The 25,408-nt window shown below is 48.2% G+C and overlaps 1 protein-coding gene and 1 long non-coding RNA gene across 3 annotated transcripts in view; one reads left to right on the top strand and one right to left on the bottom strand.

The window, feature by feature from the left end:
• LOC102385202 (B-lymphocyte antigen CD20-like) overlaps positions 1-18,471 on the top strand; it is a 29,705-nt gene extending 11,234 nt beyond the window's left edge. The window contains exons 1-7 of one of the 2 annotated variants that reach the window (XM_006026034.3): positions 6,733-6,883; positions 10,147-10,300; positions 11,088-11,207; positions 14,681-14,734; positions 15,943-16,167; positions 17,051-17,125; positions 17,688-18,471. In XM_006026034.3, the coding sequence (XP_006026096.1) occupies positions 10,163-10,300; positions 11,088-11,207; positions 14,681-14,734; positions 15,943-16,167; positions 17,051-17,125; positions 17,688-17,765 (690 nt within the window). In that variant the 5' untranslated portion in view covers positions 6,733-6,883; positions 10,147-10,162 and the 3' untranslated portion in view covers positions 17,766-18,471. Of the gene's footprint in view, positions 1-6,732; positions 6,884-10,146; positions 10,301-11,087; positions 11,208-14,680; positions 14,735-15,942; positions 16,168-17,050; positions 17,126-17,687 lie in introns of those variants that run through there. The other variant, XM_006026035.3, reaches the window with a different exon arrangement.
• LOC112550676 lies at positions 586-25,043 on the bottom strand. Its single transcript, XR_003094626.1, has 3 exons — positions 24,994-25,043; positions 21,999-22,105; positions 586-652 (listed from the first exon to the last, which is right to left on the bottom strand). It is a non-coding gene; the product is annotated as an uncharacterized LOC112550676 (long non-coding RNA).
• Between the last annotated feature and the right edge of the window lie 365 nt (positions 25,044-25,408).

The raw sequence follows: 25,408 nt of genomic DNA, 5'->3' as shown, positions 1-25,408 counted from the left end.
TCCATGTGGAGCTTGGGCGAGTGGCAGGACTGGGCCCAGGTGGGGGACCTTGGTGGCGATGAACCCAGGGCAGGGGCCAGGCCAGGGGCTCCTGGCAACTGTAGGTGCTGCAGGACCTCTTTCTAGGCATAGGCAGGGGCCTGCTGCTGGGTGGCAGGAGGTTGCCAGGGGACATGTTGGGGTAGGGGTAAGGTTAGACACCAGGCAGCAGGCAGAACGAATGTGACCACCAGGGCCAGAATGGTGTCCAGCACTTGGTCATTATCTGTGGCCTGCACTGCCCGGCTCAGGATGGTATTCTGTTCCTGCAGCACCTAGAGATGCTCACACTTCAGGGCTAGGAGCTCAGCCCAGAACTCCTGGTCTGCCTGGTCTCGCTTCTCCTCATGCTGGTCCTCTGCATCTTTGCGCTGGTCCTGCATGTCCTCATGAGTGATGTCCTCTGCCTGCAAGGCTCGTGTGTCCTCTGCACGCTCCTCCAAGACCACTACTAGCCACTGGAGAAGGATGAAGTGATGGAGGATGATGTGGAGGAGGATGCGCTTCTGGTGGAGCCAGCACATCCGTAGCACCCCAGCTGTGGTTGCTGGTGACCCTGAGTCTGCATCCCTGTCGCCAAGTGTGGTCTCACCCCCTCATCCAGCTGCAGGACCTGGAGAACCATGAGACAGAAGCTTTTAGTGAGAGTTTGCAACATTTCATAGGTAAGATGTGCTATACCAGGGGTCAGGTGCTGGCCACAGGCAGCCTGCCTCCTCTGCCCCATTCTCAGGGTGGGACAGGCCAGGCTTCTGGCAGCATCTGCTGCTGTGACTGCAAACCCCGCTGCCCCTCTTTTCTCTTGCAGGCCAACTGTGGCAGAGGCAATGCCCTGTAGCACCTGCAGGAGGAGGGCAGGCTGGTGGGGTGTGCTGCAGGCAGGTGGTGCTGGACCTGCTGCCCAGAAGCTGCCTGCAGGTGGCCCTGGGGGGCTGACAGGCCTGGCCAGAGGCTGCAGCACCCTTCAGCACCTAGCTGGCCCTGACAGCACTGCCCTGGCAGCACACGGCAGGACAGTGCTAAGCAGCAGCGCTGGGGTGCTGGAAGGCAGGCACAGGTAGCCTGTGTCCTGCCCAAGGGAACACACAGGGCCTGCAGTGCCCTCAGCCTCCCTGGTGAGTGTGTCCCAGGGCTCAAAATGTCTGTAGGCTTTTATACCCTGTAGACAGGGGCTGCCATAGAAGCAGCCCATCCCTGAGCCATTAGAGGCTTCTAGCCTGTAGCCCTAGTAGCTGGGCAGACACGGGAGCTTGCTTCTAGGTCATGTCTATACATGTGCTACTGTGCAGTAACTAATCTTGCTTACATTTGCTATTTTGCGTTTGCAAGTAGCAAATTTAAGTGCGATTAATGGTTTTTACTGTGCAATAAGCATGTGCATGTGTAAACATGTGCACTTACTGTTCAGTAAACTATGCTAATGCAGAGTACCATGTCTCATGTAGACATGCCCTTTGACACCGAAGGTGTGACAGGGAACATGGCTCATTTATTCCAACAGAGCTGTGCTGATTTATATCATCTGTGAATATGACCCCTGATAGCTCCTGCAGAGAAATGCTAATTTACTCTAGCTGGACATGTTGCCCACTGACTCCAGTGGGCAGTGCCAATAGGCACCACAGGTCAGATTTTCAAAATTCTCAGTCCTCAACTTTTCTCTTTTCTCAGTATCGGCTGCTGGGTTCTCCACACTTTTAAGGGTCCCGTTTGTTCTTGGATCCTGCCTGGAATCCAAGTGGGTTGGCGGGTACTAAAATGTTTGCAAGCCTGGCCACTTCATTCAGAGGCCTGAAATGGCAGTTTAACATTTTATAATATCTAATCCTTAATTACCAAAAGCTTTCTGCAATGGTTCATTCACTAGCCTGGTATATTTTTGTGTGTTAATACATAGTACTTCAGAGGTGAAATACTTGGGGTTAGCTCTAGAGGAAATAATTTGGTGGCTGGTAATACATTGTACAGCACTTGAGAAACATTTGCCCCTTAGAGATGTCCTGATCCAGTTTCAGCTGGATCATAACATACTTTTTAAAAAAAGCTTACCACAGAGAAGGTAAAAATTCAACTGCTACCTGAAAGTTGTTTCTTTCAGGAGTGAATAGACCTGAAAGGCTGCACTGAGCCATTATTCTGTTTGGCTTGGCTTGTGGCTGTGTGTGCTTCCCATCTGATGGGATTAAGGTAGGGTTGCAGCTCTGTTTGAGTCTGTTCTAGGAGGTTTCATCACATGGCATGCTGACGTTAATTACGGTGCATAAACTTTGTCAGGAAGGCAGATGCACATTGCTATTACATTTGAAAAACCCACTGGACTACTGTATACATCAGATTCAACATTTAATATAGATTTTAATGAGTACCCTATAATTTATCTCCTGGATTACTTTTAGTAGTTTCCTGAAGATTTAATCTAATTCCTGGAGACTCCAGAGCAATCCTGGAGGGTTGGCAACCCTAGATTACGGCTGCAATGGTAACTGTCACAATGCCTCATAGAACTGCACTGCTGTGTCCCACGGGTGGTCCAGCCCTGAGATATCATTGGGCTTGGAGTGCTGCTTTTCTTGTCCACGTGGCACCAGCCTGGGGTGAAATCTCATGGTAGGGCCATGATTTTGAACCAACATTGTGGGCTACAGAGGTATCTTCATAGAAACAGCTCCAGTGTCTCCTACAAGCTAGCCCCAAACACTGGGTAGCAGAGAAAGCCCCGTGGTTGGGGAAAGCTTATTGCTTCAATAACAGCCTTTAGGGAGGCCAGTGTGGACAGATAGAGGGGATGCAGGATGGAAGGCCTCATGGTGCCTGCAGTCACTTTCATAGCAGTGGCAGCTTCCTCATCAATACCTCCTGACCTTCTCCCAGCCTTCTACTTCCCTGACTGACAGGCAGGGACAAACTGGAGTCCAGATTTCTCATCTAACCAATCATAGAATCATAGAAAATTACAGTTGGAAGAGATCTCAGGAAGTCATCTAGTCCAATCCCCTGCTCAAAGCAGGACCACCCCAAACTAGATCATCCCAGCCAAGGCTTTGTCTGGCCAGGTCTTAAAAACCTTCAAGGATGGAAATTCCACAATGTCTCTGCGTAACCTGTTCCAGTGCTTTACCACCCTTCTAGTGAGAAAAAATTTCCTAATATCTAACCTAAACTTCCCTTGCTGCAACTTGAGACCATTGCTCCTTGTTCTGTCATCGGCCACCAGTGAGAACAGTCCAGTTCCATCCTCTTTCAAACCTCCCCTCATGTAGTTGAAGGCTGCTATCAAATCCCACCTCAGTCTTCTCTTCTCTACACTAAATAAGCCCAGTTCCCATAGCCTAGTCTTTCAAGTCATGTCCCCCAGCCTCCTCGCCATTTTTGTTGCCCTCCTCTGGACTCTCTCCAATTTGTCCACATCCTTATTGTAGTTGGGGGCCCAAAACTGGACACTACTCCAGATGTGGCCTCACTAGGGCTGAATAGAGGGGAATAATCACTTCCCTTGATTTGCTTGCAGCAGTCCCACCAATGTAACCCAGTGTGCTGGTAGCCTTCTTGGCAACAAGGGCACATTCAGTCATGACAGGCAATTTTCTTGGGGGCCACCATTGGCCATATAGATGAGATCCATGTAGATGAACAAATAGTACTTTCCTTTGATAGCAACCCCCCCACATGCATACACCATTGGCCATGTGGATAAGATCCATGTAGACGAACAAATTATACTTTCCCCCCACATGCACACCCCCTTCCTACTCCCCCACTCCCAAGCATGGGGAACAGTGTTTTTAACTGTCCCCAGCCAGCAGCTGCTATGCAAAAGGGGCATTTGCCTGCCAGGCTGTGGAAATAACTGGATGACAGCAGTTCATCTCCAAAGAGAAATGGCAACAAGCTAAATAAACAGTTTTCTCTCTACCCAGTCCAACCTGCGCAGAGCCACAGATTGTCCCTGTCACATGAACATGCAGCCAGGGTCAGTTTTCTGCTGCAGTAAATGGTTAACCTGCTAGCTGATCTCTTGGAGCTGATCTCACCTAAGCAGACAATGTGGCTTATAGGTTTCTTTTATGTATGGAGGGCCGGTCCTATTCCACCCATTAGAGGTCTGTGGGTTTAAGAGCATTCTGTTGCACCCTACTCCACTCCCTGAAAAATGGTTACTTTTGTATGTGCCTTCACCTTAGCCTTCAACCTGAATCACAAGGAGTGGCAAAGAGGAAGAGGAGGAGGATGAAGAGGACCCACCACACTTTTGTTAAGTTCCTTAACAAAGAATACTGAGACTTTTCTCCAGGCCTAAAACACCAGGCTGTTTTATTCAGCAACAAACAACACCTCGCTGAGAAGATAAAAATAACGCTGGAACAACAGGGGGTGGAGTTCTAGCTCTCAAGCTCCATCCTATAATAATGACCAGCAATTTAATGCTATAATAAGTGCCCAATTACTGCATTCCTCCCCTCTTAATTTACAACCTGGACATAATCTTTCAAATAACTAGGAGCTCTCCGTTCTCTGGCTGGATAGCGCCACTCCTCAGGAACAGGCTTCTCCTCTGGCCCGGGGAGTACATGTCTGTCTCCAGCATCTCTGACCTCCTGACTAGGAGAGTTTGTGGATAGTTCCTCATTACTGGGCCCGAAATTCTCAGTCATTCTACCCAATTCTGGGTCCTCCAAAAACCCCTCCTTCTCAGGCAATTGCTCTGGTCCCCCAGGTAGGTTGGTTCAGAAGCAGATGTGGTCCTGATGTCTTCTCACTATTTGGCCATTACTGACTCCAATTTTAAAAGATAAGAGTCCTGTTTGTTCTTGGATCCTGCCTGGAATGCAAGTGGGTTGGCGGGTACTGAAATTTTTGTGTAGACAGGATCACACCCATACCAAAACTCTTTCTTTAGCGTGATAATCATGGTTGTGTTTTTGAAGGGTCTGTTTTTTCTGCACTTCTTCCTCCATATTGGGATACAGTAAATCCAAATGAGTCCTGACCCTCCTTCCCACTAATAGCTGGGCAGTCAAACTCTAGTTTAATTGAAACCAAAGGCAAACATCCCATTTAATGAGACCAGGAGCTGATGCCAAGAACAGCCATTGGGGTAGAAGGCTCATGCCCAACTCTGAGTGTTTGGCTTTCTCCTGGTGCCATACATGGTGTCATCACAAAAGTCATTTCACCACACTTCACTCATTATGCAAGGATCCAGGTTTCAGTTTGCCATGGAAAAAGGGGGATTTTCTCATTTAAAGGAGAAAACCATGGGAAACAGTGGGTTTCCCTTTGCAGGCTGGCTTCCTTTCATTGTGCAAGAGGCTGCTTGAGGCTGGGGCTGTGGGATGCAGGGGACACTACATGCATGTGTTTGAGTGCGCACATGCATGTTACAGGCAGGCAGCAGTGGAAAGAAGGTTCCTCCAGGTAAGTCTTGGGGAGGGGTGGGGGGCATATGTGTCCCCAGATTTCTGTGCCCACAGTGGGACATGGGGCTGCAGCCAGGCCAGACCAGCTCCAGGCAGGAGCTTCCTCTGCAGCCCAACAAAGTGGGACTTGGTGTGGGAGGGAGCACTGCACCACCATGGCTGCCAAAGTGAGGTGCTAAAGCAGTGGTGCAGAGTTGTGCCCCCTGCTGCTGCCATAGCAGGGCTACTGGGGCTGTGGCTTGGGAGTGAGGGGCACCAGCATGGGTAGGGGCAGAAGTAGGGCATTGGCATATCAGTGCTGTTCAGTGCCACAAAGCAGTGTCGGGGGACAGCCGCAGCTGGACCTGTATCCTGGTGAGCAAAGATAAAACAACCAAAATTAAATGTCAACATTTATAGGTATTTAGAATGTATTTTATTATAATGATTGAGGCACTGGTAGGCTTAGAAACTGCCTTAAAATTGTAAATATACCAATCAAACATTGTGTTCAACTGATACTTACATATACAGTGGCATTTCATTTTAAATGTGGAAAAATGTGAATTTGGGGTTTTCTTAGAGAATCTGGGATTTTTTTATCAGACAAATAGCAATTTTTAAACAGATAAAACCAGGATCCCGGTCAGCTTTCAGTGAGTGTGTCTACATGTGCCATTAATGCACGGCAATGAACTCCGGAGCTTTTTCCTCTGGAATTTGTTGCTCCCAGTGTGTCATTTACATGTGCGCCTGGACTGCAGCACACTGAGCCAGGTCAGAGCAGCCTGGTCTGGCAGGGTCCTGGGGGTCAGCTTGCCAGCCCAGGGCTGCTCCAACTAGGCTCAATGTGCTGTGGAGGGGCTAGCTGGGGCATGAGGATGCTTTAGCATGGGGCTAGCTGGCAGGTAGCCCTGACACTGAAGCACTCTCGTGCCCCAGCCAGCCCTGTCAGCATCTACATGTGCGCTGCTGTGTATTTACAAGTACTACCCTGCTGTGGAGTTTATTAGTTTCCTGCGCCCTAACAGGGGTGGCATGTGTAGATGTTGAGACATTACTGTGGAGCTAATTAGTCAGCTCTGCAGTAAATGTCTCAGGTAGATGTGTCCAGTTAGTGGTGTTTTGATACTTTTTCTGCAGGAAGCGAAACTATGTTTCTTTGTTTTTCTCAGAAATCAGGTGACCAAACATAACGTGCCTGATTGGCTACAAAAACTACCAAAAAAAAAACCCAAAACAGGTTGAAAGGAAGTTGAGCTGCTTGTTTTCTTTGAAGGTTTCCCTTGCCCACCTGCTTTTCCTCCCCACTTGCTCTGCCCCTCATAAGAGCATCCTGGTCCTAGTCTGCTCTCCCATTTGCTTAACTTCATTCAGACTAGGATAGAAAGCAGTGTCTCCAGTCTTCATTTGGACCTTGGACAGCTCTTCATTGCAGCAGGACAAAGGTAGTTTCGCTTCTTTGAAGGGACAGGTATCCTGTGCTATGTATGTGAGCTTCATATAATAGCTAATATTCTTCAATAACTTCCATGCAAGGGGCTTTAACCAACCCCGCACCCCAACTATAGATCAGGAAAGCTAAGGTATTAGCAGATTCTGGTGGCAGGATGGACTGAACTATTTTTTTTTTTTTTATGCTTATAGATGAATGCTTGCTCTAAAACTGATCCATCACTGTGAACAGGTTCATTCTCACTCTGGCTTAACCTATACAGAATCCAGCTGAATTATTGGGGTGGAATGACACGCGTTTAATGACTCATAAATTGGATTCAGATTTGGATTTTGGTTACATCAGTTTTAAATCTAAAGCTGCTCTGTTTTATGACTTGGATAGATTCCTGATTGACTCCAACATAAATGAGATCAGAGCCTAGCCCAGTGCTTCTCAGGGTGTGTCTGCCCTACCAGCCACAGGTGTGACTGCAGCTCTTACTGATATACCTGAACTAGCTTTAAATAAGCTGGCTTGGGTACTAATAGCAGGGTAGCCTGTGGCATCATGGATTCAGTCTAGGCTGCCAAACCCACTTAAGACTTTGGGAAAGTATCCAAGTGCTTAACTCAGGCTTAACCTGCAGCTGGGGCAACCTTTTTATCAGTATCCTAGCCAGGCATTTAAAGCTAACTCATTCAGCATTATGAGAGCTGCAGTTTCACCTCTGGTCTACAGTATGGATACACCCTCCATAGCAATGGGCTCGGCTGTGGTGGTTTTTACACTGCAGTAGATCAGGGTTATCATTGCTTACTTCAGTGGAGTTACTGCAGGTTTAAACCAATGAAACCAAGATCAGAATCTGAACTCCTGGACCCAAGCATGTGACAAAGTAAATGCTGTATAACCATGTATGTAAGCACAGGGATTATATTTCATGTGCAGGACAGATGGTCCAGTGGTTAGTGTGCTTGGTTTAGGACTTGGGTCCAGCTCAATGATCTTGGGTAGGTCATTGAGAGCCAGATCCTATTCCACTTATTAGGTGCATAAGTAGACCAGGCACCTACGTGCAATCCTGTTCCATGCTGCTCAAACCCCTGAAAATGACATGTGGGGTGGGCTTCCCCCTTCTTTTTTTTTTTTTTTCCCTCAGTCGTGAAGGCAAGATGGCGATGTTTTACAGACAGGGCAGATACAGGATTTGGCAAAGGGGGGTGTGGGTAATTGCACCCTGCGCTCAGCCTCCTCCCCTACCTGCCACCAGTGTGGGTAGACCACACTGAGGGAGCCTCTGGGAACTTTTCGAAAGTCCTCAGAGCAGGTAAGAATCGCACTCACCCCACAGACACTTTCTCCTCCATGCTCAAAGGCACGGTCACCTTGCTCCTCCTTTGCCTGCCACAGTTGCTTTCCCTGCTGTCCTCGGGAAGCTTCAGAGTCACTCCTGCTTGCTCCAGACAGGTTGAATGGAGGTTGAGCTCAGTTGGGAGCAGTGATGAGGTAGCAGTGATGGGTGAGGGCATTCCCATTCTCACGCCTGCTGGGGGACTGGGCAGGATGGGGGAACCCACCACTCCAGCCACAGGATGGGGGAACCCACCACTGCACTGCTGCCACTGTCGCTATTCCCACCTGAGCCTGGCCCCTACAGTCTGGAAGCAGGGGGAGGAGGGTGCAGCTGCACCAGTTCAACCCCTCTGGATCGGTCCCTGGTTACAGAAGTAGATGTATTAATGGATTTTCAGGGATTTGACCAGGGAGGAACAGAATAACATGCACCTAAGTCCACCTAAGCCATGAACGACGCATGCCCCTGGTGGCTGGGGGGCACGGCGGTGGCGGGAGCATGGCAGTGGTGGCGGGAGCAAGGCAGTGGTAACCAGGGAGCTCCCACAGATGCTGCTGGCGCTGTCGGCGGTGGGGGTGTGTGGGGGGTGGTGGTGAGTGCTGACCAGGGGTCAGTGACCACCTGCAGGTGCTGTTGGTGGCAGGGGGGTAGGGAGGGGTAGTGAGCGGCGACCGGCCACACTGTCAGCAGTGCCTTTTCATAGGGGGTGCACCGTCATGCTCAGGACATGCGCGTGCACCCGCATGTAGCCCCTACGCATCACCAATGACCTAAGCAAAGGGTAACTAAACAGACTGATGTCAGAATGATAGGATGTTTAAAGTAGGGTTCCACCAGGAACTGTCCTGGGACTGGGGCTATTTAACGTGTTTATTAATAATGCTGGAATAGAGGGCTTCTTGATCAAGTTTGCAGACAACATGAAACTGGGAAGGATCCATGCTGGGGGATAGCAATAGAATGCCAAAGGACACTGCAGTAAGATGAAGTGTAATACAGACAAATGTAAGGTGCTACACCTAGGGAAGAATAACCACATCTACAAATAAAGAATGAGAAGTAACTGGCTGGGTAGCAGCATTGCTGAGAAGGGTCTTGGGGTTTGGGTAGATCACACAGAGTGGACATGATTCACCAATATAATGCTGTTGCAGGAAAAGCAAACATAATTTGCTGTATTATCAACCAGCAGACATGGAGCAGTCAGAGCAGGTCCAGAGACAAGCTGCAAAAATGATAAAGGTGCTGGGAGGCAAGCTGTGTAAGGAAACAGTAAGATACTTGGGTATGTTTAGCTTGCAGAAAAGGAGATTAAGACGTGGGACATAATAGCAGTCTTCAGAGATTTGAAAGGCTGGCACGAAGTGGGAGAATAACTGTTCTCTACTGCAGAGGGCAGGGCACAAAACAATGGTTTTAAATTGCAGCTGTGTAGGTTTAAACTAGATTTCAGGAAAAAAAACCTTCCTTGCTATTAGAACAGTGAGTCATTGGAACAGCTTCCCCAAGGAAGTTGTGGAATCTCCTTCCTTGGACGTTTTCAAGAAGTTTAATGAATATTTGATAGGGATGGTTTAGGAATAGCACTCCTGCATTCGTGCAGAGGGTTGGACCCCGATGCGGGGGTGAGGGGGAGGAGTAGAGCAGGTGTAGAAGTACTTAGGGTGTTCTCTTTCTGGGTACTACAGAATTCATCCTATGCTCAGCTCTAGCATGCAAGATGACTGGGGTATGAGGACAGGACAGGGAGGAAAAGGATTCAAAGCCCATGACTATGAAGATGCCTGGCATATGCCAAGCCTAAGTGGATACATTGCCTCAATGACCGCATTACTGGCTAGGGATGTGGCTGCTCATGAATAACCTCCTCTCAACCTTTTCCCCTGGATAAGCTCCACTTCTGCCATGTCTTTCTCCAGCATTTGCTAATACACCATGGACATGACCAAGGCTAACAGTGTGTTCAGGGCTGGTCCACCAAACAACCCAAACATCATGCAGATGGGACATGTTGTGTACATGTCCTCTCAGACCAGTAAGAAGAAGGTCTCAGGGCAGAGTGAAGCGTATGGGGTAAGTCTGTCCACTTGTTAAATCCACCTACATGACAGGGCTTTAGTAAAACCATGGCCTGACAAGGCCTTAGCTTTTAGCTGTTTTCCCTTTACCCCTCTCCACCTCTTTTTTTTCCTAGTCTACCCAACAATGCCATGTGGCCCAGTCCCTGTGTGGTAGCCTCCACTGTGCTTGCAACAGCTCTCACTACATCAGGGGACTTTAATTATTCTTTTCTGGGCTCCCCCTCCCTCTTCCAGCTGCCACTTCCTGTCCTCACCCCACAGGCTAGGGTGGCATGGCATATGACAGGAAGCTGAGGGTGAGCCCAGGCTGCATGCAGAGGGGGAACTGGCACCATGTGGTGGGGAAATCTTGCCCGCATAGGGCAACGGTGGGGTGGGTTGCCTGCAAAAGCAGATATTGCAGTAGCAGAGGGAGAAATCATGCCCCTGCAACCATTCCCATTGCAGCAGTGGGAGGGGTGCCCATACAAACCCTGGAGCAGGTCGTGGAAGCATCTGTGCAGCATACAGCCTGGTGGCCTTTGGCTTGCCTGGTGTGGCCCCTGCGGTGTGTGGCTTTTAGGGGCATAGAAGTTGGGCAGGCCTGGTCTATAGATCCAAAACTGATGATGATTGTCCATTACATTTTTCAGCATAAAAATGTTTTCCAGTCTAGAGTGGGTTGTGCACTGCAGGTAATTAAAGCTGGTGATGCTTTGGGTCTTCATTCAGAGTAGATGCCTCTTGCATGTTACAATATTATTATTACTGAACCTTCTCACCTAGTTCTTTCTCTGCAGTCCATGCAGATCATCGTTGCTTTTGTCCACATTGGCCTTGGAGGCATCTTGTTGTACTCCGCGAAGGATTTTGCCCCATTGATCATGACTTATGGGTACCCGTTCTGGGGCGGAGGGCTGGTAAGTGGAAAAGATGGCTTTCTCTGAAACATAGGCATGGCTAGAGGAATGCTAGCTCTGGAGGTAAGAGCTAGCCACCACCATCCAGGGTGGTGGCTTACTGCTGGTTAGATGTTGCAAAGAAATGAGTCCTGGGGACTGATCTTAGATTGTGGGACTCCTTATACAATTGTCATTAAACAGTTATTGGATAAAGTGCATAAACAGTCCTGTGGGTAGGGGCAGAGCCCAGGATTCCCTCTCTTTTAGGGGACTGCCCTCCTCAGTAGGCTACAGAAGCAGGCTCTCTGTCTTGCACTCATGAATCTAGCATTCATTTCTACCATTTCAAATGGAGAGTATATTTAGTTCAGCCTATTTGTTATGTGGATTCAAATTCCTTTGGGGGTCAAGTGGACCTAGAACCCAGTTTACCTGCTTCCCAGGTTATTGTCTTCTCTTCTTCCCCACCTCACTACTCAGCCCTGACAACAAGTCAGTCCTTCTGTGCGCAGGCAATGGCTGTATTTTAGGTGTAAAAATTAGTTTTCAGCATAAACCTAGGATAGCTAAGACTTCTTGTGTGCCTAAATATTTAGGCAGTTTTGCGTTTTGTTTGTTTTGTTTTCAGTTAATCAATTGGAATTAGAGAGAGATCTAGCTTCCAGGTTATAGAAACACTATATTTTTCATGGGGTTATTTGATAAGTCTTCAAATACCTGAGTCACAGATTCACATTTATAGATTCACAGAAGTTTAGGGCTGGAAGGGACCTCATGAGATCATTGGTCCAGCCCCCCTGCTCTGGGCAGGAAAGACTGCTGGGAGTCTTCAAATTACAGCGAGGATGGAGATGAGTTTTTCTCTGTGACTGTAGGGAACAGGACTAGGAGCAATGGCCTCAAGCTGCAGGAGAGAAAATTTAGGTTGGAGATTAGAAAGAGCTTTCTATGGGGGTGGTCTAGCATTGGAATAAGCTACCTACAGAACCTGAAATTTTAAACCTTGCAAGTTTTCATGAGCAGGTTGGATAGACATGAGTCTAGAGCAGGAATTGAATTTATGTCCTAGGAACCATAACAAGATTCCTTACCTGCTCGAGTATTGTGCCCAGTCTCATCCTGATAAGCAGGGATTTGGGTTTTCCGTTTCCCATGGATTTTACCTTTTACCGGAGGCAAACATGGATTTCTCATTTTACCGGAGAAACCCACAGATTTTGCAGTTTTGCAACAAGCTCTCTGCAAGCTGGCAACCTGCAAGGGGCTGGGAGGCAGCAGGAGGGGGATGGTCAGGCAGAGGGCACTATGTGCACTGCCCCAAGCAGCCTGGAGAGGAGCCCTGCAGGTAAGAGTGAGAGTGTGTGTGTGTGTGTGTGTGTGTGGGGGGGGGGTGATTGAGGCTCCCAAAGGGAGGGAGGGACAGAGTTTGACAGGGGCTGGGGCTGGGGCTGCTGCCCAGCTAGAAAGTGCCTGGGGCTTGGGGCCTGAGGCCACAAGATATGGTCACAGGGCCCCAGCGGGGAGTGGGATGGGGCTGTGGGCTGCTCATTCGGAGGTGGGGGGGCTGGATCCCTGCTGCTGCACGCGCTCCCAGAGGGCAGGGAGGACCTGTGCCCCCCAGATCTGTGCACAGGGCACAAGCACGGGCTGCCCGCTTCACGATCAGGTTCCCACCCTGATGCCCTGCCTGGGGGCCTCTGCAGCCCGGTGGGTGTGACCCAGCACTGCACAGAACTGTGGGGCCGCGCAGGAAAGTTGTTTGCCACTGCAAGCTCTGCACTGCCCTGGTGCGCCTGTGCAGAGGACGGGTTGCCAGGGCAGTGTGGAGCTTGCAGCGACAAGCAGCTTTCCTACATGGCCCCACTGTTCTTTGCAGCACTGGGTGGCACCCACCTGGCTGTGGAGGCCCTGGGAAAGGGCAGCAGGGCGGGAGCCTGCAACATGCAGTCCCCACCCCATGCACAGATTTGGGGGCACGGGTCCCCCCTGACCCTCTGGGAGTGTGCGCTATGGCGGGGAGCTGGCCCCACTCCCACCTGAGCCCACAGCAGGCAGGCAGTAGTGCGGGGGAACTGGGCTCCACTCTACTGCAGCAGCTGCAGCCTCCTGCCAGGGGTAAGAGGCTGTGGACGCGAAGCAGAGGGCTGCGGACCTGGATCCCTGACCCCATAGCCCTGGTAGCTGGGGGCCCCCTCCAGGAGGGCTGGAGGAGCGGGAGGGGAGGGGCACAAGCAGGTGGGGGGGCTGGGGGGGAGTGGGGGGCACGTCAGGGCCAGGGGCCTGTTGGGGGACGGTTAGGGGAGCAAAGGGCATGAGCAGGGCCACGGGGCTGTGGGGGGATGAGGGGTACCAGCAGGGCCAGGGTGGCTGTGGGGCCCTTTTCATTTTAATCATGTATTTTGGGGTTTTTTTTTATCAATTTGTGATTTTTTTTATCTGGGAAAATCAAGATCCCTGCTGATAAGGAAAGGAAACAGTGTGAAAACAAAAAAAAAATTTCAGGGCAATAAAACCTATTTTCCTCCAGGCTCTGAGTCAAAGCCTGGAACAGTATTGTGCCAGCTGTGAAGCCCCACAAACTGGCACAAGAAGCAAGGGGGAATTCCCACTCGTATACAGAAAATAATAGGAGTTAGGTTCATAATCCAATGAACCAGCAGGAAGGAATAGATAAAAGGTAAAGAAACATCAATACTATGGTAACATATAGTCAGCACCTACATTTCCCCCTGTTCCTCCAGAGGCAGCCCTAAACAAGTCACCAGAGTGCTCAAACAGCAGCCTGCAGCTGCCCCCAAGTCTGATTTCCAGATCCTTTAGTCCCCAGTCCTGGCTGCCTGATCCCTCTGTATAGGGATCATCCAGTTTCCATGTGCACACCGTTCTCTCTTCCCTTTACTTTAGCCTTAAGCTTCTTCCTCCTTTTTCCCTAATCCCTCTCAGCCCCTGGGGGTTTCTGAGAGTTGTAGTCCAAATTAACAGTCAGTAAAGTTTTGCAGACTGCCCTCTGGTTCTTCCTGCTGTTATGCACGTTACATTTACATTACAATATTTTTCTGCCAAGGAGAAAGGAAAGAAAGAACAGAGATGCAAAAGACAGTCTGTACGATGTCCTTATTATCATTTTTTTTATTTGACCTGTTACGCTTCTCATCACAGACGCCTGGTCACTGTCTGAATCATAATACAACAAAGTGGATGGAAACCAGGTTTAGGGTGCGGAGGAATAAATTACTTTCTGTGTACAGGTGAAATAGGATCAGGACTGGAAGTCATACTATAGTTTTAGCCCAGGGCACTCTGAAAGGGCTAATTGGTCACTGGAAGGTAATACATAAAGGGCAGATGAGAAAACTGTGAATGGGGATGAGAAAGGTGAGTACGTATGTGTGAGGATGGTGTTGTAGATGGCTGGAACATTTGGATAAGTGGAAGGCATTTCTGCATGATCTCTTGATCTTAGAAATAATAGTTTCCTCTTTTCTTTACAGTTCTTTCTTTCTGGGTTGCTTGCATCGTTATCAGCCACAAGTACCATAGGTTCGGTGAGTTCCTGTGTTTCCTGTTATCAGGAAATACAACTCTGCGATTTATACGTGTGCTTCAGGAGTGTGTGTGTATGGGGGGGGGGGGCGCAACACTTTAATTAGGGTAGCTCCAAGAGCCACACTAATTAAAGTGCCCAGGGCATCATGTGTATCAGTGTCCCTGCACTGAAAAATGGTGGCTGGAGCACTTCAAATAAAGCTTGTCAAACCAACTTTAGTTAAAGTGTTCCCACCACCATATTTCAGCGTTAGCATGCTGATACACATGATGCTGGAGTCTGCTGGAATGTGGTAATAACCATGCTCCAGCAGACTCAATTAATCGTGTCTGCTCCAGTGTGCTGGATTACCATGCATTGGAGCAGCCTCTCTGCATGTGTATAGGTGCCCTAAGCAGGGAATAAATCAAAGTCCCTCTCTGCCAGGGGGTCTTTCTGGGGCCTGGGTGGTATCCCATGGAGGAAGAAGCACATGGAGTGCTGTCACCCAGGGAGAGATGGACTGCTTGAGAATTGCACTGGGGTTCACTTGAGACAAGATCCTGTATAAAAACATGCTGAAGTCCTCAATGGGAAAGCCCTCAAAGGCTAGAAAATGCCAAGTTTAAGATTACCCACAGCACCTTAGCTGTGTCCCTTTCTACCCCTTGGTCATTACAGTACCCTCTATTTCCTCTGCAGGGCTCCAGCTGCAGGCTGTTTGGTGGGGCTTATATGAGCTAACTCCCTTCACTATTGATTATCATTCTCTGTTCTACCATAAATGACCCCTCCCCACCTCCTAGCCTCATTGTCTGCAGACCAGACAGACTGTGTGTTGAGTATAGCAGAATATGACAGGATATAATACCCTTCAGGAACCTGGCAGGGTTGGAAGTATCTACCTTGTTTCCAGGTTTCAGAGGCAGCTTGTCTAGGGTAGCATGTCACTGACTGAGTGAACTGCTTCTGGGTCTAGTAAACTTACTGTGTGAACATGGGCTTGGCAAGGTGTCTTCAAGGGGAGTTCTTTTTCATATGTTTGGTGGTAATTGCAGTCTGTGTGTGGTGGCAGATGGATGGCTCAGTCACCGGGAACACTGAAGATACAGCTTTGGCATGTTGCGGACATGGGTAGCCATTGTTATATGTGCCCTCTGTTCAAAAGTCAGTGGGCATACATCCAAGCAGTGATATAACGGTATGCCCTGTGTCTCTTTCTTTCAGGCAGTCAGTAGCCATATATTCAACACCTTCAGTATCCTTGCTGCATTAGCTGGTGGAATACTCTTGGGAATTGATTTGTTTAAAATTTCCATCCTAAACATGCGGCAGCTTTCCATCCCGCTTCTGGAAAAAATTGGTTTACCATCCAGCTATTTCTTAGCTGTGCGCTGCGAAGATGGCCTCATCCCTCTGGATTACTGTCGGGCCCTCAGATCTTATGAGACGGTATGTGTCCAGATCCCCACACAGTGCTGTGAACTCTGGTTTAGAACTGATGATGTGTGAAAACTTTGAGGGTGAAGGCATAGGGAATTACTCTCCTTGCAGACTCCTGTTCTGAGGTATAAGCATGGCAGCAGAATTTACAGAGAACGGGTGTTGCCTGGAATTTGGAAATGTCTTGATTTCATGGATTTCTAGGGTCAGAAGGGACCTATTGTATCACTGATATCCAACCCCTGCTCTGGGCAGGAAAGAGGGCTGGAGTCAAATAACCCCAGCCAGGTGCTTGTCTAATTGCCTTCTGAACACCTCCAAGATAGGGGAAAGTACCACCTCCCTTGGAAGCCCATTCTATATTTTGGCAACCCTCACCATAAAGAATTTTTTCTTTTCAGTTTATGGCTGTTGTTTCTAGTAATCCCAAGGGGCGCTCTGGTAAAACAGAGTATCCCCTATTCCCTGCTGACTCCCCCTGATGAGTTTATAGACAGCCACAAGATCACCTCTCAGCCTTCTCTTGCGGAGGCTGAAGAGATTCAGGTCCCTTAATCTGTCTTCATAGGATCTTACCTGCAGGCCCTCAACCATACCATTTGGTGGAATATTGTTAGGATAATTGTAATAACTACTGATCAGGCTTGCTGAAATTTTGGCAAAGGTTTCAAACTTGTTTCTTGTAAGCAAATTACATCTTATTTTTCCCCTCCTCATTGATCCACTTGGGTCTGTGTATGGGCTATGAATTAAACTCTGATTACACTGACTTCAGTGGAGTTCACTCTGGATTAACGCTAGTGGAGATGATCACCAGGTTCAAGTCTAGCCGCCCCTAGATCTTAAATGTCATTAACTGTATCCCTTTAACTTATTCTTTGGTGTTGCACAGGGGATGTTGGCCTTGATGTTGATCTTCACTATATTCCAGATCATTTTTTCCTCAAATACTTTCTGCTCTAAGTCGGTAAGGACTTAATATCTTATAACTATTTAGGTCGTCACCTGTCCTGGGGTGGGGTCCCTACTGCCTAGACCTATAGCTGGACATTTCTGCACCTTAGGCAAAAATGCTGCACAGAGAGAGCAGCTGCAGATGGGATGCCAGCTGTGGTGGCAATGCCAGTGACTGGTTGGGCCAGCACTGTGGGGGCTGCTCTTTCTGCACTCACCTTTAAGTCACCGCCTGGGGCTGGTGCCCCAGTCACCCCTGCCCCCAACATCGTAGTTATGCTACTGCCACTGCCAAATTGGAGTCCAGCCACACACCCCTACCACAATACTGAAACTGTGCCAGGAACCCCACTCCACCAACATACTGAAATCCCCCTGGATATTCCTCTTTGCCAGCATTTTGAAATCCCTACTAGATAGCTCTCTCTGCCATCAGATTGAAACTGTCCTGGGCACCCCACCCCACTGCTATATTGAAACTGTTGAGGGAACCCCTCCCTACCTCCTTATTGAAGCTGCCCCAGCACTCCTTAGGTGGTGGAAAAAGATGGCAGTGATTTTCTCTATCTTTTCAGGTCAAGAATAAGGTTGCAGGAGATCTCAGTTCGGAGGAAGTGCAAGAGTTTTCCTTGATGCCGACAGCATATCAGTGAAAACAGGTCCCTCTGAGCCACAACTCACCACAATCAGCTACCACTATACATCCAAGAACAAACTCTAAACAGCTTCTATTAATCAAGAGCACATGTCCCTACTGGAGAGATTTCCTTCAGTCCCGTTCTCCTCCCAGTCACAGATGGGACTTCTCCCTCATTGTCTGTCATATCCATCCCAGGTGCTGTTTCCATGGTAAACAGAAAGCAAGATTGATAATGACAAGGAGAGGCACTCGCTAGCTTTATCCACCCCCTTGAAAAATGCCTCCTGAGCATCTCTCATGCCTGCTTCCTCAATAGGAGGTTAGAAATGGATCTTGGCTTTTCATTTTGCTTGATATGAGTGTACTAGGAAAGACAGGAGTTTACCTTGCAAGCTACAAATGAGCCGGTTTCCCTGATCACTTTGCAGACTTTGAAAGCTATCATGATTCTTTACTGAGATGGCATAAGGTGTGTCCTGCATTGTGTTCTCAGTACATATTGTGTTTCCAGTAATGATCATGGAGAGATTTTACAGCAGAGACAATAAATGTATCAAATGCTTTTTTCCCCATTGCTTATACATTTTAGGCTGATTTATGCAAGGCAGGTTTTTGTTTTTATATCTGCGTGACAAAGTGGTTCACCTCCATCTGCGAGTGACAAATATACGTTCCCTATTTATAAAATGACCCATGTGGTATTCTGCTGAATGATTCCTTTGCCTACACCGATATGAATAGAAAGACTAAATTTCATGAGAAGATTCCTTGTCTATTTTGATTAAAGTTGGTCTGGATTGAGAACGCTATGGGTATTAGTAACACATAGTAACAAATCTAGTCAGTAGTGTTTTAGCTAGACAAATATTTAAAAAAACCTGGAAATTCCAAACTAAGATTAAATTTACAAGAACTCCAACGTTCGACGATCCAGAAATCCACAGTTAAAGTGTGCAAATGACCCCAAAATCCCAGTAGGACATATTTGTTGGGATTTAAACTACATAGCAGCTGTCTGATTACTCCCATTGATTTTATTGGGACAAATTGTTCCCTCTGTTTAGCAGGATTCTCCAAAGGAATCCCAGTCTCTATGCTTTTCTTGTTTGATTTTGGTGATATTATTCAACACTATCCAAGGGAGGAAAGCACCCACCTGCCTTCAATTCCTTTGGAACAGGGATCTTCAACCGTTTTAGTCCATGTGCCCCCAGCAGCTGGAAGGGGGAGGAAGGTGCAGCTGGATGCAGAGCGGTGGCAGCATGGGGTGGTGAGAAGTGGTGGCTGCCGCATGCAAGTTTTCCCTCCCTGTCCAGCCAGCCAGGCAGAACTTGTGCGGCCCACAGAGAAGCACCACTGCCCCCGCTCCTGTGAGGTGCTGGTACCCTGGATACTTTGCAGGATTGGGCTCTCTAGGAGGATCAGAGAATGATTGCCTCTCATGTGCTATTTGCCTAGTAGCATTGAGAAGCATTTTTTTCTTTCCCCCGGTGGCGTGTGCATGGCTATCAAGAATTGTAAAAGTGCATGCAGATATTTGTGCCTTTATCATAGCTGACAAGATGACACCAGGTAGTCTGAACCTAATTGTCCATATAAGCTGGTCACAAGACACAAAACACTATGTCAGACTCAAATGTGCAACATCATCTCTACCCCCAGAGATTCTGTATCACATGCTATGTTAGCATGTGCTTATAGGGCAATATGCTCTTGTAGAGAGAGAACATATTTCTTGGAACTTGAAGACATCTTTTATCCAAGTTGCCTAATAGTTTCCATTCTTCTAATTCCATTGCTGCAGTTATTCCCATCCAAAGCTTTCTTGTGTTTTGTATTTTTCCTTTTTGGGCCGATTTTTCTGGTGATGGGTGAATTTCATTAGCAAAAATAGCTCAGCTACTCTGCAGAGCAAAAAATACTTCCCACATATCCCTCTACTGCTTCCTTCTCAGCTCTTTTATTTTTTCATTCTTCTTTCTCAGTATCTTTTCTTCTTCCATCCCTATCACTGCTGTTTTCCATTTTCCCCAAGGGAAATGAAACAAAGGAGATGGGGGAGGTTTATGAGAACTAGGACAAGATAAGATAGAAGAGGAACAAGATTGCAGGTCGAAGTTGTAAAGCAAGGGAACAAGAAGGCAACAACAAGCAGAGAAACCTGGACAACAGCCAGTGCTCTTTGAAGAAGTCAGTGGATGCTTCCCAGAAGAACACTGCCAGAGGAGAGAAATGATCAGGACATGAAAGACAGATGCATAGCCACAGAGAACTTTCCATCTTGGTTATGTAACCCGGGCGGTACTCCAAAAGGTACCCCCCTCTCCAATTGAAGGGATCAAAGCAGGTGCACAAGCACTGTGGGAGGTGTAGGGACTCTCCTCCTCCTATAGAGCAGAGTCAGACCACCACTGGGGACTTAACCATATACCTTTTAATGAGGGAACAATACTGGGAACATAACAAGCATAATCAGGGGGTATAGTGGATACTACAATGCCCCAAGGGAGCAGGATTCAACAAAGGTTAGACACTTAAAATCATTGACAAAAGACAGGGTTAACAAAATATAAAACACAAACAGCAGAGCAAACAATACTGGTTGGGGAAATATAAAAAGGCACCAAATACAGAATGTCAAATGACAAAGAAATATAAGGCCTAGGTACCTGGGGGGGGTAGAAGACACAATGGTTCCTTTCTACTGCAAGAGGAATTTCTCTTTGTTAGCTCACTCACCCCAGCTAGGACTTGAACTCATATCTCTCACATGGTAGGTAAGAACACTACCACACAGCCACCAGTGCTGGTACTGCTCCAAGCTGCTAGGGGTCTTGACCTTCCTGGAGCCCCGGCCTCACATCGAGCTGCCTGGCCTCTGATTGGAGGAGCTGGAAGCCAAGCTGGGAACCCCTCAGGTCGCTTCTCAGATCCTCCTGCTGGCCACAGCCTCTGGTAGGGGATCCTGGAGCCCAGTAGGCAGCCTCTCCTGCCGGCCACACACCGTGCTGCTGAGGGTCCAACTGCTGCCTACAGGTCCTGCTCCTTCAGGCTCTTCTGGGGCAACTACTTCTGCCCTGCTGGCTCAGCTCTTGCCACCTCTTTGAAGCTCCTTCCTCCTAGTCCCTCACTGCTCTCTCCCCTGAGTCAGCTGTGCTGCCCCTTTTATCCCCATCCAGGTGACCCAAGGGGCCAATCAGGGGACATGAGGGGTGAATCTCTGGGGCCTGATTGGTGAGGAAAGGGAATCCCAAGTCCTCCAATCAATTTTTACCCTTTCAAAACCCCTGGGCTAGGTCACTGCCAGCTAGCCCGTCACAGTTAGCACCAGAAGGAGGCTAACAAGGCAGAAGAGAAAGGTAAAGGACCTTGCAGAAGAAGCTGGAGAAGTAAGGCTGCAAGGTGGAAGGCTGCAGGTTGGAGCATATCAGGGTCTCCCTCTTGTTGCAAAAGGGACAGGTGTGGCGTGTACTGGTGAACCCCACCAGCTGTGCCCTCATGCTCAGGGCTCTTCTGGAACGTGTAAGATCACAACTACTACCACCCCTGACATGCAAAGCTCTTTCAGGCCCAGCAGCAATTTCCATGGGGTTACTGAGGAACATGTTTCCCTGAGGATCAGGGCTAGAAATGTCAGCTTGGTTCACTGTATTGCTTCCTGCCAGTCTGAGGGACTCTGGCACCATACATACCATAGCAGAGAGATATAGTTAGCTATGTTAGTTTGAAGTCAGCATGTGATGAAACAAATCTCAGCTCACAAAAGCTTGTAATCTCTCTCTCTCTCTCTCTCTCTGTCTCTGGGTAGTCTATAACATTCACATTTACCCTCCCTTCTAGTAGTCCATGAGTGCTCAACCATCAGCCCACAGGCCTGATTTGGCCCCTGGCACTGTGTCTTCTGACCCAGAGCACTCCTCAGGCTATGGCCCTGTGTGCTAGATCGAGTGTACAGGGTGGTACCCCGCAGGGCCTGATCCCAGCATGCTGGGCTAAGGAATTGTGCAGGGCTCTGGAGCCCAATTCTGTCAGGCGGAACTAGGTGACAGTAGCATGGGGTTCCTGGAACCTGATCTCAGCGACTGGAGGCAGCACAGGGCCCCCTGGCCAAAAAGCTGAGTACCACGGTATTAATCTATAGGGTGCAAATCTACCCTGCCTTCTACTGTATGGACCATGGGCCAAGTTGTTTTGCTCATTGCTGCCACCCAGTGTCACTCCACAGTATGGCCCCAAGAGCTCTTACCTGCTGCTCAGCTCCACACTGGCACCAGACAGGTTCCCTGTTATTAGCCCAGGCATTTCTTTTCAGAATTTCCCTTTGCCTTGAATTGGACTGGCATCAGTGTCGCACTAAGTGAACATTAAACACAAAAAAAATCATTTGAGACATATTGAAACAATCTTGTCACACCATTTTCTTTTGATAAGGTTGAGACACCTCGTTCTGACTTTGTATCAACTGTTATTAATGAGTTGAAAGCAAAAAACTTGGATTATTTTAGCTGATGATTGTGATGAAATGGCTACACTCTAGCAAAATATTTTGCTGTCATTGAATTGGCATTTTCCAAGACGAGCTGTTTTCTTAGAAAAATCTGAACTACTTAATTTCATAGCTCTTCCACAAATTTCCATGTCATTTTTCAGCCTGAGGAAAGATAAAGAGTAGGATGCCTTGAAGAACGGTGGCATGTAAGTGTATCTATTAATTATCAGAGCAATGGTAAAAAGGAGTGAGAAGTAGTTAGCCATGGTAATTTGTTAGAAGGCAGGGTAGATACACCTTTAGGCTGAATACAGACAGTCAAAAAGCCTGAGGCTGAATTGATTTAATCTTCATAGTTTAATCTAAACTGCATAGCAAGTTAACAACTGGCATCTGACTCCCTAGCCCAGCCTCTGTCTTCTTTACTTTTCATTCCATCCAGGAAGAGCACACACCAACTGCTGAAACTTCCTTAGCCGACGAAGGGTTTTTGAACTCGAAAGCTTGCTTGATAACTATTCTCCAACCATTTGGGTTGGTCTAATAAAAGATATCAAATTCACCCAAGGAACCTTGTCTGCCTATGTCCTTAGACCAACACAGCTACAACCTACACCCCTGTAGCAAGTGAACAGACATTCACTTTTGGTTCTGGAAATGCAGCCATGTGCCTGCAGTGGCCCAGGCCAAAGGGCTAGAGCACAGCTCCTCGCTTGGCTAGAGCAAACAGCTTGGGCCAAGGCTAGCCCACCCACCCTGCGATGGGAGGCTCATGGGGGGAGGTGCAAAGCATCCTGGGAGGCTGGGGGATGGTGAGTTAACTTGAATCTGGAGGGGATTTGGGACAGAAGTTCAATAAATCAATTTAACCTAATTCAGTTAAGTCTGATACTACATCCATCCAGGTTTATCTTAAAGTGGTTTTGGCCATTTTGAAAGTGGTTAATGAGCACTGAATTTCTGTTATGTTACAGATTTGAAATCTATTCCCAATCACTTATACTGGTTTATGTTTAATTTTTGTCTCTAGTCCTATAGACTAACTAAATAAGATATATAGAGAAAGTACACGCGTTCATGAACCTAAGTTCAGTTCATCAGATGCAGAAATAGAGTATAAAAAAGGACGAGTCACAACTAGTAATTTTTGTAGGTGCCAGGTAAGTTTCATTAGAAAAAAAATCAAGCAAGCTTTGTATACATGTTGCCAAGATGGAAATGCACAGGCTTCACTGAGAGAAAAGACGTTTTTGTGGACAGCCGAGATCTGTGTTCAGCATGGTACAAACAGCAAGCAGAACGTTCAGCTGCATAAAGAACAAGATGATGACTAATGCTAAAAATATTCTACTGCCCATCTGAAAATCAATGGTATGCCATTGCCTGAATACAGGATACCAATCACCTTATTTAATAAAAGGGAACTGAAATAGAAGGCAGTGGGAAATGGAGAGAATAGGAAACTTCTATACCTGCCTCTTCCCATAGGGATTTTTCGGCTGTGAACTAGAGCAGCTTCACAAAATGGCACTGGCTAATAATGGTGACTGGAGCTGAGGGGCATAGGAGATGTCCCCCATCAGTATGGGATGTACCCAGGAGATGTCCCTTTTGATTTGGGATCAGTGGGCCTACTTTTGGCCTTCTCTCAGGAGACTGGTGAGGTGTGCAAGGAGCTTAGAACTCATCAGGCTTTCTGGAGATGGGAGGGGTTGGAAGAAGAACCCCGGTGAACTTAGGCAAGGGCTTACAACATCGGGGGCAAGTTCCCCACAATGATTTCCTTGCAGCAGTTCTGTGACCAGCTTGGTCCTCCTGATGCAAAAAGGAAAGAACCTGTATAGCTCTCCAAAACTGTATTGGGATGCAAACTGTAGAGGCAGAGAAAGAGAGGGGGAGTCTAAGCGTAAGGGAGCCTGCCCCGACTGGAAGCTCTGTCCCAGGATCATTTCACAGCAAGGAAGCTGATAATTCTCCTTTGGCCTCCTTGTTTAGTCACAGTTTTTGGCGCCCCCTTTTGTGTCTTAGCCAGAGCTGTGTCCTCATATATTAATCTTGGGTCTTGGATGCTCAGAACTGACCCTTCCTGCCTCAGTCTCCTGGGGTAATTGGTGCCCCTTTTGCAGTGTCTAATGAGATATGGACATATCCATGATCAGCTTGCCTCTCCAAACCATGCTGATCTTTTCCAGCTATGGTAGCTCTTAGCCTCTGCAACCTGGTACCAGCCCTTAGGCACCCTGTAAAGGTTCCTCTGGAGGGGCTGCCCAAGTCGGTGGAGGTAAGCAGCACCATACCTAGACTCCTGGTGGCCCCAGGCAAACTTTTAGTAGCAGGCCTCCTGTGACAGGGGGCCATCTCGGGACCGGATCTTAACACTGGCCCACCCTTCTGTCTAGGGCAGTCTGCCTTGCCTCGCCTGTCATGACTTGCTGGTTAATAACATGAATATAAGGTGCAGGAGGCTACCCATTTAAAGACCCGATGCCTGGGGTGAAATACACGGCTCCGTACCATTCCTACACTGTGTTCCATGCCTCGCAGATGGCACTGCAAATAGGTAACAGCTCCAGTCCAAGGTCGGGCTAAACTCTGCCCCTTGCTGGGCCTCTGACATTGTATTCTCATACTCTGCCCCCTCTCATAAGGACTCATTCACTCTGCCCACTTTCACTGGGCCTCTTCCACACTGCCCCTCACTGGGCCACTCTCAACCTGCCCTGCTCCTTGAGTGGTCCCCTCAGGCCCTTACCTCCAAGATGATCTGAGCAACAGCTCAGCCAACTGTTGTCCTTCCAGCTGCCAGCAGCAGACTGCTGGCTCAGCCCTGGGAGCCTGGATCTAAAATGGAGGCTGCTCTGCCCTCTCCTCCAATCCCAGGACCCTCCTGTGGTCATGTGACTGCCTCATTGGGGCTAGCCCACACCTGCAGGCCACCCTGCTGCCACTCCAAGTCCTTAAAGTGTCAGGTACCAACGGTGCTCTGCCACACCCCTATTTGCTAGAGATAATGATAATAATAATTTTAAAAATTACCATTTTCGAGCCCCTTTTCTGTCCAGGCAGCTTCCCAGTTTGCCCATGCCTGTGTCCATCCCTGGAGGTTAGTTTGCCTTCCCCTCATAGTACAGTCCCTGGGGAATGGCCTACTTCTCAGCAGATTCATG

The sequence above is a fragment of the Alligator sinensis genome, unplaced genomic scaffold, assembly GCF_000455745.1.
Source record: "Alligator sinensis unplaced genomic scaffold, ASM45574v1 scaffold437_1, whole genome shotgun sequence".
Taxonomy (NCBI): Eukaryota; Metazoa; Chordata; order Crocodylia; family Alligatoridae; genus Alligator; species Alligator sinensis.
The sequence above is the reverse complement of the archived record's forward strand: the minus strand, read 5'-3'. Positions and strand labels throughout refer to the sequence as shown.